Source organism: Borostomias antarcticus (genome assembly GCF_949987555.1).
Source record: "Borostomias antarcticus genome assembly, chromosome: 24".
NCBI classification, from domain to species: domain Eukaryota; kingdom Metazoa; phylum Chordata; class Actinopteri; order Stomiiformes; family Stomiidae; genus Borostomias; species Borostomias antarcticus.
In genome coordinates, this window is record NC_140257.1 from 4321956 (window position 1) to 4334382 (window position 12427).

Below are 12427 nucleotides of genomic sequence, written 5' to 3' on the forward strand. Positions count from 1 at the left end.
CTACACGGGTCTGTAGGCTGGTCCCCTGGGGGGGGACTGCATTGTCACAGCATCAACAAACAAAAGACATGAGACATGATACCCCTGGGAGGAGAAAGGTGCGCCCCATCCTTGCAAGAGTGCAAATATAGTTTATAAAAGTAAGTCGATTCCACAGCATGCTACGCTGTGCAAAACACGCCGAGGCGCACGATTCAGGTATCAAGGTTCTTTAATACTAGGCTATACAGCTGTGTACTTTATAGTTTTAGCACAGTAGTTCCACTGTCAGATCCAGATCATGTCAATATGACGACACTGTGTACGATTCATGTGATGTATTCACTGAACTGCTCTTGATTCAGGCTTGTTCTTCCTCAGTGGATGAGATGAGCCGTGTGGGGAAACCGTTTATGTAAAGATGTTTCATGCAGTATCTACTGTCTGGGTTCAGTGTTCACCTCCATCTTTCTATCGGTCAGACACATGGATCAACCCCCACACACCCGGACCCTCACCGCAGCAGTATATCGGCTCTATGACGTAAGATAGGGGTTGGTGACGCAGAAGATTAATTGAAACCATTAATAAATGCAAAGGAATCGTGTCCTGTCTGTGCCTGTATTAATCCTGAATGAGAATACTGACTCTTCCCAGTAGATTATTTAGGTTGACTGAGACTGACAGTGAACTGATACCAGTAGTTTTATTTTTTATTTTTAGTTCTACCAAGTTTGAGATAGTAGTAAAGTAGGCCTAGAGTAGATATTAACTATTAACTAAATATTGAAGTATTTGTTTTGCCACAGGGTTAGGGCCAGACTGTCCCTATCTTATATCATGCCTTCAGGGTTAATTGTTCTGATGTCCCACAATTCCTTGCGCTGCGAGGCTAGTGTATTGATTGGCTCTCAGGGGACAGGGCTGTGCTGCCCCACTCACAAGTGCGCTCAAGCTCATCCACTGGAAACTTTACTCGGGGAACTACGGTGTCTGAAACAAACAAACGGAAGCGCAATCACATCGTAGGTCCTGGTCAATTCTATTCTTCAACTGGCCTCTCCGGTAAGTAGCCTAGTCCAGGACTAGACTAGATTCTGGGTTTATACGAGCATGGATCCGCCCTATTCACCGCCCTGCATCTATAGGCGAGCAAAGCTTGAGAGTCCCGTTAAAGCAAGTAGCGTAAATCCGCTTCTAACGGGTATGGGGTAGGCCTCGTCTGAGCGAAAATTATACAAGCCTACATTTATAAACAATTTCTAGACTATTTTGTTATTTCGTGTCGTATTCTCCAGCCCATCTGCAGTCAATGTGTTTACACGCCAGAGAAGCGCGTAAAATGTGGTGCGTAAAGTCAAACACGCTTCCCGTTATGAACTCATTGTATCCGGTTAAACTAAACACAATGTGGATATTGTATTAACCGATCATCACCACGTTGTGTGCGTAGGCTTTGTATAAATCGACGTCCTAAAACGTGGACGGTTGATTAAACACATTGTTGAACCGTTGTTTTAAGGATCTGACAAAATGAACTTCGTCCTGGAGACGCTCCAAATGATCGTGCTGTCATTCTACTACAACATGGAGGCGCTCATCCGCCTGGTCATCCCGGCGAGGAGGAAGGATGTGACCGGCGAGGTGGTGCTGATCACGGGGGCGGGCAGCGGCCTCGGGAGGCTGATGGCCCAGGAGTTCTCCTCGCTGGGGGTCTCTCTGGTCCTGTGGGACATCAACCAGGAGGGCATGCGGGAGACGGCGCGGCTGGCCAAGGACGCAGGCGCGGCCCGGGTCAACTACTACCTGTGCGACTGCAGCGACAAGGCCGAGGTCTACAGAGTGGCGGACCAGGTTGATTGCTTTTTTATTTATTTTTAAGACAGGGACAAGGTACAGTAGACATTTACCCTATAGAATAGGGAGAGATGCACTGTACAAGGTTATAGCTAAACAGCTAATTTACACCCGCAGTCCCTGGGCAAATAAATATACAGTCTTAAAATAGTGGGGTAAATAGTACACAGTAGGAGAGTTACATACATAGAAGGAATACAGAAAAGTTATGTAGCAAAGATTTCCCTCATCCCTATACCCACATCCCAACCTCCCCAGACCCTTAAAAAACAAACCCTTAGTACAGCCCCCATACATATGTGCTACACACACACACACACACACACACACACACACACACACACACACACACACACACACACACACACACACACACACACACACACACACACACACACACACACAGGTTAGAGATGGAAGGAGCTAGTTATGGGCTGAAAAGCGTAGGTGTTGTACTGCTACAGCAACCCTCTGTTATCTGGTTATGAAAGGAGGTTAATGACATGTTACGAGGCTTCCCCCTCAACCTTGCTCCTATACCACCAGAGAAAAGGACCATGCCCCCCCCCCCCCTCTCCGCTCTCAGCCGAGTGGTCAGTCAGACCTGCAGACTGGAGAACAGGAGGAGTGGTCAGTCAGACCTGCAGACTGGAGAACAGGAGGAGTGGTCAGTCAGACCTGCAGACTGGAGAACAGGAGGAGTGGTCAGTCAGACCTGCAGACTGGAGAACAGGAGGAGTGGTCAGTCAGACCTGCAGACTGGAGAACAGGAGGAGTGGTCAGTCAGACCTGCAGACTGGAGAACAGGAGGAGTGGTCAGTCAGACCTGCAGACTGGAGAACAGGAGGAGTGGTCAGTCAGACCTGCAGACTGGAGAACAGACACAGGCGAGAGGGAACGTGAGAGAGCCCCTCCCTGCCTTTCATCCAGCGCTGTTTTGTAAACGACAGCGTTAATTATTGCTAAGAGGGTGTGTGGGTGGGTGTGTGTGTGTGTGTGTACCAGCCATGTGAAAGCTGACGCCTTATCTAGGCAACTACAGGAGGAACGCACACCCGCGGTAGTAGAACCTGTTTGTCTCCGGGAGGCTGTGGTGTGTGTGTGTGCCGTGTTGTTGACAGGAGAAGTGTACTCATAAGCTAATTAGCTGCCGTTTGACTTACAATGATGTGAAGGAGGAAGGTCTTCTCTTCACGCTAGTCTTTCAGCGTAGCCGTCAGCTGAAGCCTCAGTGAGCTACTTTACCAGTTATACAATAGTCTGCTTGTGGGTTAGCGTTTTGTTTGAGCTAATCTTTTAAGCTTATTGATCACACTAGTATGATTAGGACGTGGAAGGCCGCTTTATCAAGACAAGTATCTGACTTTTCCCTTTGGCCCAGATGTTTCACCTGCGTGCTCAGTGTTTACATCACAACCTGAGCGAGTGACCGTGACCTCTGCTGAGTGTTGATGATGTAAGCGTTGTAGACTGGGACACCATCTGTAGCCCACATGACTGTTTGTATAAACCCGGTGTGTGTAACGTTAACACTCCTTATGCACACAACCGTTCCCTCACCTGGTTTATTACCATCACACTCTCCACACCTTTATCTAATATAATTAGAAGGGTTAAGGAAAGTCTACCTAGCTGGTAGAAGGATTTCCTTTGAATAAAATGCTGCTGCCACATTTGGCAGCTGGGGAAATGGCTACTGTATATTAGAGACTACAGGGATAGCTAACACATAATGGCCGACCATGTAGGCAACTTCTCTGTAACTATTTGTGCACTCTCCTGTTAGTCATGTCTCTCTTATGAAGTATCTAGCCCATGTTTACTGCTCTGTAAATGCTCTTAGCTAATAGACAAACATTTTCCAGGAGCTTGCTCGATCGTCTCGTTGAGAGAGGTCAGGGAAGAATTTTTACAGCTCACCTTTCTGACCCCCGGGTGAAACTGTTTTTTTGCTTCCCTCTGGAATATGTAGGGGTGGGACCTATTCCCCCCCCAATTTCTCTCTCTAAAGCGCATTGTGTGGCCTCTGTATGAAATGTGCTGTACAAATAAAGCTTGATTTGATTTGATACTGTGTACATGTGCTGCATTGCAGTTTTGCTTGAATCCCTGTGTGTGTGAGGAAGACGCCGACCCAGTACCTGACGCTTTGTCGTGTGCGTGCGTTTCCAGGTGAAGAAAGAGGTGGGAGATGTCAGCATCCTCATCAACAACGCCGGCATCGTCACAGGCAGGAAGTTCTTGGACGCCCCGGACGCCCTCATCGAGAAGACGGTTGAGGTCAACAGCATGGCGCACTTCTGGGTTCGTTAACACAACAACACTGCTCTGATACACACATCTCTCAGGGTTCTCTCTATAATTCTCTCTCTCTCTCTCTCTGTCTCTCTCTCTGTCTGTCTCTGTCGTTCTCTCTCAGCTTTCTCTCTATAATTCTCTATCTCTCTCTCTCTCTCTCTCTCTCTCTCTCTCTCTCTGTCTGTCTCTGTCGTTCTCTCTCTCTGTCCCTCTCTCTCTGTTTCTCTCTGTCTCTCTCTCTCTCTCTCTCTCTCTCTCTCTCTCTCTCTCTCTCTCTCTCTCTCTCTCTCTCTGGTCTGGAGATAGACTTGACTGGCTGCACAGGACCTTGGTTGAACACTAGGTCGCCTGCTGAAATGGATCTGTATGTGTTGACTGGAAAAATGCTGTACAAGTGCTGTGTTGTTGCTTTGAATAAAGGTGGGCTGAATGAGAGACAGGACACAGTATGGAGAGCAGAATCCCATGTGGTGAACGAGTGCAAGCCGATGTGGAGGGTCCTGTACAAGGGGCCGCTGAGCCAGAGGACAGGCCACCTGCAGGGGACAATCTTGCAGGGGGCGCTGGCCGTTAATAGTTTTCTGTCCAGAATCAATTTGTCTGTCTCCAATGAATGTCCTTTCTGTCAGTCTCCAGAGACAATTTTTAATTGTTACATTGAGTGTGAAAGATTGGGGGTGCTGGTAGACGCCCTTAAAATGTTTTTCTTGCACTGTGAGGAGACGTGGACAGAGAGGGGGTTTATTTTTGGGGCTGGGTATCGGAAAGTCAATGCGGCCAAGTGGCAACTGTTGAATTTTGTGGTGGGGCAAGCAAAGCTGTCTATTTACAAGAGTAGGGAATGCAAAATTGAGGGGGGTCGGGAGCAAGACTTACTCTTGTTGTTTATTGCTCTGGTGAAAGCGAGAGTCTGGGTTGACTTTAGGTTTTTCTCCTTGATGAGCAATGTGGACGAGTTCGTATTGCAGTGGTGTTTTAATGAACCGTTTGTTCGGTTATTGAGGGGGGGCTGGTTTTTAATACTATCTCTGCATAGGTTTTTTATTTGTAAGGGTATGTGATTTATTTTTTTGTTTGTGGATTGTGGCATCCATGAGCATGTGAGTTGTTGATTTGTGTTAATTAAAGGTTTGTTAAAAATCAAAATCTCTCTCTCTCTCTCTCTAGACCTACAAGGCGTTCCTGCCAGCGATGATTGCCAACAACCATGGACATCTGGTCTGTGTGGCTAGCTCTGCTGGCCTCATTGGGGTCAATGGACTGGCAGGTAAACACACACACACACACACACACACACACATATATATATATATATATATATATATATATAATCAATCAATCAATCAAAGCTTTTTTTATTTGTATAGCGCATTTCATACCCAGAGGCAACACAATGCGCTTTACAGAGAACAAGGGAGGTGGGCAGACGACCCACCCCTACATATTCCAGAGGGAAGAAAAAAAACAGTAATCACCCGGGGGCCAGATAAGTGAGCTGTAAAAATTCTTCCCTGACCCCTCTCAACAAGGCGATCGAGCAAGCTCCAGGAGTATGTTTGTCTACCGGCTAAGAACAGAGTAAGAGAGGCTAAAAACATCATAGGAGAGACATGGCAAACACTGGTGTGTGTCTGTGTGTGCGTGAATGTGCCTGGGCCCAGATGGAGGCAGGGGTTGGGGTAGGGTGGGGGTAGGAAAAGGATACGGACCCGGGTTAGGGTGAGGGGAAGGGGGACTGGGCCCAGGTCCAGGCCTAAAGCCGGAAGTGGACTGGTGTTTGTCTGTTTGTACGTGTGTGTGTGTGTGTTAACTAAATGCTACGACATCCACAGCAGACACAGGGGTATCTATCAATACCTAGACCTTAAAGTCTATTCTAGAGTTGACAGGTAACCAGTGTAGTGATTTTAAGGCTGGTGTGATGTGTGCCCTTTGTCTAGTCTTAGTGAGGACTCGTGCTGCAGCATTCTGTATCATTTGTAGCTTAGAGATTGCTTCCTTTGGTAGGCCTGATAGTAGAGCATTGCAGTAGTCCAGCCTGCTTGTGATGAAAGCATGCATTAGTCTTTCGGTGTCAGCCTGAGAGAGAAAGGGTTGCACCTTGGCAATGTTCCTTAAGTGGTAAAAAGATGTCTTTGTAATATTCTTGATGTGGTTTTCAAAATTAAGATCTGAGTCAAGTATGACACCTAGGTTTTTAGCCTGGCATTAGGTGTCGATTTCCAGAGTTTTTAAATGTGCAGATAGTTTCTCTCTTTCAGCTTTTTCTCCAATGATCAGTACTTCTGTTTTGTCCTGGTTTAGTTGGAGGACATTATGTGACATCCATACATTTATATCCGTAATACACTTGACAAGGCAGCCAACCAAGCTGTAGTTACTGTCACAGTTAGTGTCACAGAAATATAGAGTTGGGTATCATCTGCGTAGCTATGGTAGCTAATGTTGTGCCTCCTGATGACACTGCCAAGGGGCAGCATGTACAGGCTGAAGAGTAGAGGTCCTAGGATCGATCCTTGGGGAACCCCACAGGTCATAGGGATCTTTCCTGAGCTATATTCACCGAGGGCAACGAAGAAATCACGACCGGTTAGATAGGTCTTAAGCCAATTTAGGACTGGACCAGAGAGGCCAACCCACTTCTCCAGTCTTTCGATTCAATGATCTATAGTATCAAAGGCTGCACTCAGGTCCAGGAAGACGAGAACAGAGAGCTCTTTGGAGTCAGCATTAATTCTGAGGTCATTTACAACTTTGACTAATGCCGTCTCTGTGCTATGGTGGGCACGGAAGCCAGACTGGAAAAGGTCAAGGGTACAACTTGTAGCTAGGAAATCATTAATCTGTTTGAAAAATTCTGGAAAAAATTGTTTACTCAAAAAGGGAAGGTTGGAGATTGGTCTAAAATTGCTAAAAACTGAAGTGTCTAAGTTGTTTGTCTTCAGCATGGGTCTCACCAGAGCAGTTTTAAGTATTGGTGGGAAGACACCTGTAGATAGGGAGTCATTAACAATGGCTAAAATGTCATGGGATACAGAGTCAAAAATAGTTTTGAAAAAATCGGTGGGGATGGGATCCAGCAGGCATGTGGAGGATTTGAGTTTGGATACTACTTTTCTCAACATTTCTGTGTCCACCAGTGTAAACAAGCTCATATGTCCATGATATGAAGGAAGAGGATCTGTGAACGGGATGCATGGCCTTTCCTGGGTGATATTCCTCCTAATATTCATAATCTTATCTCTGAAGTAAGCTGCAAATTCCTCACATTTGGAGGTAGAGAGTAGGTTATCAGGTGTTTTTATGGCAGGGTTTATTAGGCTCAATTATGATGGACCTGTAGCTTGGTTTTTCGCCATATACGCTCAGATCTTCTGCAGGTTCTCTTTAGTTGATTTGTTTACTCATTTCGCCATGGAGCTTTATGATTGGCTGTGATCCTTTTCAGTTTAATAGGTGCTACAGAATCCAAGGCTGCCCTTACTCTGGTGTTAAAGGTGGTTGCCAGGTCTTCAATAGTTCCTGACGGCCCCACTTCTGGAGTTGATAAATTGTTTGTGGTCATTATTTCTCTAAAACTATCGGCTACTGCGGAGGTAAGATAACGTTTCTTGATAAAGCGCACAGTACTACTTTTGACTTTAGGAACCAATGCAGTGAATAAGATACAGAAATGGTCGGAGAGAGCGAGGTCACTAATAGAGGAGACAGTGATAGTCAGGCCCTTAGTAATCACTAGATCAAGGGTGTGGCCGCGGTTGTGGGTTGGCTCAGAGATATGTTGGGTAAAATCCATGGAGTTTAGGAGGTTGATAAAGTCCCTGGCTTTCGAGTCCGCCTCAGTATCCACGTGTATGTTGAAATCTCCAGTGATGATAATCTTATCATAATTTGTATGGATGATGGACAGGAGTTCTGAAAATTCTGTAGAGAAGGCAGGGCATTGTTTGGGAGGCCTATACACGGTTACTGCCAGAACTGGGGGCTGGCATTTTAAGACAATAGCGTGGTATTCAAAAGAGGTAAAATCATCAAAGGAGATGGTCCTGCAGCTGAGGGCATCTGTAGCTATGGTGGCTGTTCCTCCACCTTTTTTCACGCTTCTGATAGATTGAAAAAAGCTGTAGTTAGGAGGAGAGGCTTCGATGAGGGCTGCTGGTCCATTTATATTTAGCCAGGTTTCAGTTAGGAACATACAGTCTAATTTACGTTCACATATAAGATCATTCATGAGAAAAGTTTTGCTTGGTAGGGAACTGACATTCAGGATCGCCATTGAAATAGCTTCCGGAGAAAAGGGCTGGCTCGCCTGTTTAGTAGGTCTGGATGGTATATTCACTGGAACGGATATCAGGTTTTTCATATTTGATCCACCTGACTGTTTCATTATGGTAATAGGGGTGCGGTGGGAGATAATTCGCTGAATGGCATATTCAGGAGGGAAAAATTTGTTTATAGAAATATAGACGTCGCTATGCCAGGTCTCCGTGAGGGGCAGGGAGTCCAGGTCTATGGTGATGGGGCGCTGGTGAGATGGAGCTGGTGTAGCCCGACCCGCGGGTACAGGAGGTTTATGTTTGGCAGTAGGGTGGTTGAGACGGGTCGGGCTTACCCCACATCAGATGCCGGATACACACAGACACACACACACACACACACACACACGCGCACAGTTCACAGTGTCCTTACATACAGAATCAGTACAAATGTTAGAAATCTAAGGTTCAATATTTGACACTTCCACATTTGCCAGTCTTAAGTTGGTTCACATTTGTCTCAAGGGCTGTCTCTCTAAAGCTGTCTCCCTAAAGCTGTCTCCCTAAAGCTGTCTCTCTAAAGCTGTCTCTCTAAAGCTGTCTCTCTAAAGATGTCTCTCTAAAGATGTCTCTCTAAAGCTGTCTCTCTAAAGCTGTCTCTCTAAAGCTGTCTCTCTAAAGCTGTCTCTCTAAAGATGTCTCTCTAAAGATGTCTCTCTAAAGCTGTCTCTCTAAAGCTGTCTCTCTAAAGCTGTCTCTCTAAAGCTGTCTCTCTAAAGCTGTTTCATTGCTATATCAGACTAGCACTCCTGACCTGACCCAAAGTTAAATTGTAGTTGATTCAGTTATCATCACTGACATCCTGTATGATGGTTTATGTTTCCTGTTGCCGTCTTCCTCTTCCTGTTCAGACTACTGTGCCAGTAAGTTTGCAGCGGTTGGTTTTGCGGAGTCCGTGGCGCTGGAGCTGCTGGCCACGGGGAAGGACGGCGTTCACACCACCATCGTCTGCCCCTACTTCATCAACACGGGCATGTTTGACGGCTGCATCACCAAGTGAGACCCCACACCCTCACCCTGGACTCACACCCTCAACCTTGACCTCACACCCTCACCCTGACTCACACCCTCACCCTGACTCACACCCTCACCCTGACTCACACCCTCACCCTGACTCACACCGTCACCCTGACTCACACCCTCACCCTGGACTCACACCCTGGACTCACACACTCACCCTGACTCACACCCTCACCCTGACTCACACCCTCACCCTCACCCTGACTCACACCCTCACCCTCACCCTGGACTCACACCGTCACCCTGATTCACACCCTCACCCTGATTCACACCCTCACCCTGACTCACACCCTCACCCTGACTCACACCCTCACCCTGGACACACACCCTCACCCTTGACCTCACACCCTCACCCTGGACACACACCCTCACCCTGACTCACACCCTCACCCTGGACACACACCCTCACCCTGACTCACACCCTCATCCTGGACTCACACCCTCACCCTTGACCTCACACCCTCACCCTGATTCACACCCTCACCCTGACTCACACCCTCACCCTGACTCACACCCTCACCCTGACTCACACCCTCACCCTCACCCTGACTCACACCCTCACCCTGACCCACACCCTCACCCTGACTCACACTCACACCCTGGACCCACACCCTCACCCTCACCCTGACTCACACCCTCACCCTTGACCTCACACCCTCACCCTGACTCACACCCTCACCCTGACTCACACCCTCACCCTGACCCACACCCTCACCCTGACTCACACCCTCACCCTGACTCACACCCTGGACCCACACCCTCACCCTCACCCTGACTCACACCCTCACCCTTGACCTCACACCCTCACCCTGACTCACACCCTCACCCTGACTCACACCCTCACCCTGACTCACACCCTCACCCTTGACCTCACACCCTCACCCTGACTCACACCCTCACCCTGACTCACACCCTCACCCTTGACCTCACACCCTCACCCTGACTCACACCCTCACCCTGACTCACACCCTCACCCTGACCCACACCCTCACCCTGACTCACACCCTCACCCTGACTCACACCCTGGACCCACACCCTCACCCTCACCCTGACTCACACCCTCACCCTTGACCTCACACCCTCACCCTGACTCACACCCTCACCCTGACTCACACCCTCACCCTGACTCACACCCTCACCCTTGACCTCACACCCTCACCCTGACTCACACCCTCACCCTGACTCACACCCTCACCCTCACACCCTCACCCTGACTCACACCCTCACCCTGACTCACACCCTCACCCTGACTCACACCCTCACCCTGACTCACACCCTCACCCTTGACCTCACACCCTCACCCTTGACCTCACACCCTCACCCTTGACCTCACACCCTCACCCTTGACCTCACACCCTCACCCTTGACCTCACACCCTCACCCTGACTCACACCCTCACCCTGGACTCGCACCCTCACCCTGACTCACACCCTCACCCTGACTCACACCCTCACCCTGACTCACACCCTCACCCTTGACCTCACACCCTCACCCTGACTCACACCCTCACCCTCACCCTGACTCACACCCTCACCCTGACTCTCACCCTCACCCTGACTCACACCCTGGACTCACACCCTCACCCTGACTCACACCCTCACCCTTGACCTCACACCCTCACCCTGACTCACACCCTCACCCTTGACCTCACACCCTCACCCTGGACCTCACACCCTCACCCTGGACCTCACACCCTCACCCTGACTCACACCCTCACCCTTGACCTCACACCCTCACCCTGACTCACACCCTCACCCTTGACCTCACACCCTCACCCTGACTCACACCCTCACCCTTGACCTCACACCCTCACCCTGACTCACACCCCCACCCTGACTCACACCCTCACCCTGATTCACACCCTCACCCTTGACCTCACACCCTCACCCTGACTCACACCCTCACCCTGACTCACACCCTCACCCTTGACCTCACACCCTCACCCTTGACCTCACACCCTCACCCTGACTCACACCCTCACCCTTGACCTCACACCCTCACCCTTGACCTCACACCCCCACCCTGACTCACACCCTCACCCTGACTCACACCCTCACCCTGGACCCACACCCTCACCCTGACTCACACCCTCACCCTGACTCACACCCTCACCCTGACTCACACCCTCACCCTGACTCACACCCTCACCCTGGACTCACACCCTCACCCTGGACTCACACCCTCACCCTTGACCTCACACCCTCACCCTTGACTCACACGCATGCGCTGCTAGGCTTTGCTTCAACGCTTGACAATGGGCCTGACGCTCGCAACAACAACCAATAACATTGTCTAAAATGACCTTTTTGGAAAACCATAGCCTGTCATGTAGCTAGCACCAGCCGGCGATGTCTCAAAACAAGTCAAGAGGGGGCTATTTTAATTTGAAATTAAATTTTAATTTTAAATAAGTGACATAGTACCCATCGTACAGACAACAATTCAACAGTTGAGTAATGGCGGCGAACGAGAGGCGTGAACAACCTGTGACGTCGGCGGCTCATGAATGAAGCCCATTGGCTGACGGCTGCGCTAACACTTAAAAAGTTGAACTTTTCTCAACTCACCGTGAGCTACGCGAGCAACGCAACGCAACCCACAATTCCATTGGGCAACGCATGATGGCTCTCTGTTCAAAGTGAACGCGTACGTGTTAGCCCAGCGTTATAGGTCACCGATATAAGCCCATATACGGTCATTGACACACACACTATATGGACAAAAGTATTGGGACACCTACACGTTACACCTATAGGAGCTGTAATGACATCCTGTTCTAAATTCATAGGCATTAATATAGTGTTAGAGTTGGTCCCCCCTTTGCAGCTATAACAGCTTCCACTCTTCTGAAAAGGCTTTCTACAAGATGTTGGTGTTTGTCGCTATTTTGAACTCTGTCCTCATGTAAACTATTGCTATCAATGGAGAAGAAATACACTACCCACAATCGTATAGTG

General features: G+C 48.8%; 1 protein-coding gene across 1 annotated transcript in view; it reads left to right on the forward strand.

Moving 5' to 3' along the window:
- The first annotated feature begins 922 nt into the window (after nt 1-922).
- Nucleotides 923-12427, forward strand: part of sdr16c5a (short chain dehydrogenase/reductase family 16C, member 5a) — a 46462-nt gene continuing 34957 nt past the window's right edge. The window contains exons 1-5 of the mRNA XM_084458135.1: nt 923-1044; nt 1502-1833; nt 4009-4140; nt 5302-5401; nt 9302-9446. Of these exons, the coding sequence (XP_084314261.1) occupies nt 1513-1833; nt 4009-4140; nt 5302-5401; nt 9302-9446 (698 nt within the window). The 5' untranslated portion in view covers nt 923-1044; nt 1502-1512. The remainder of the gene's footprint in view (nt 1045-1501; nt 1834-4008; nt 4141-5301; nt 5402-9301; nt 9447-12427) is intronic.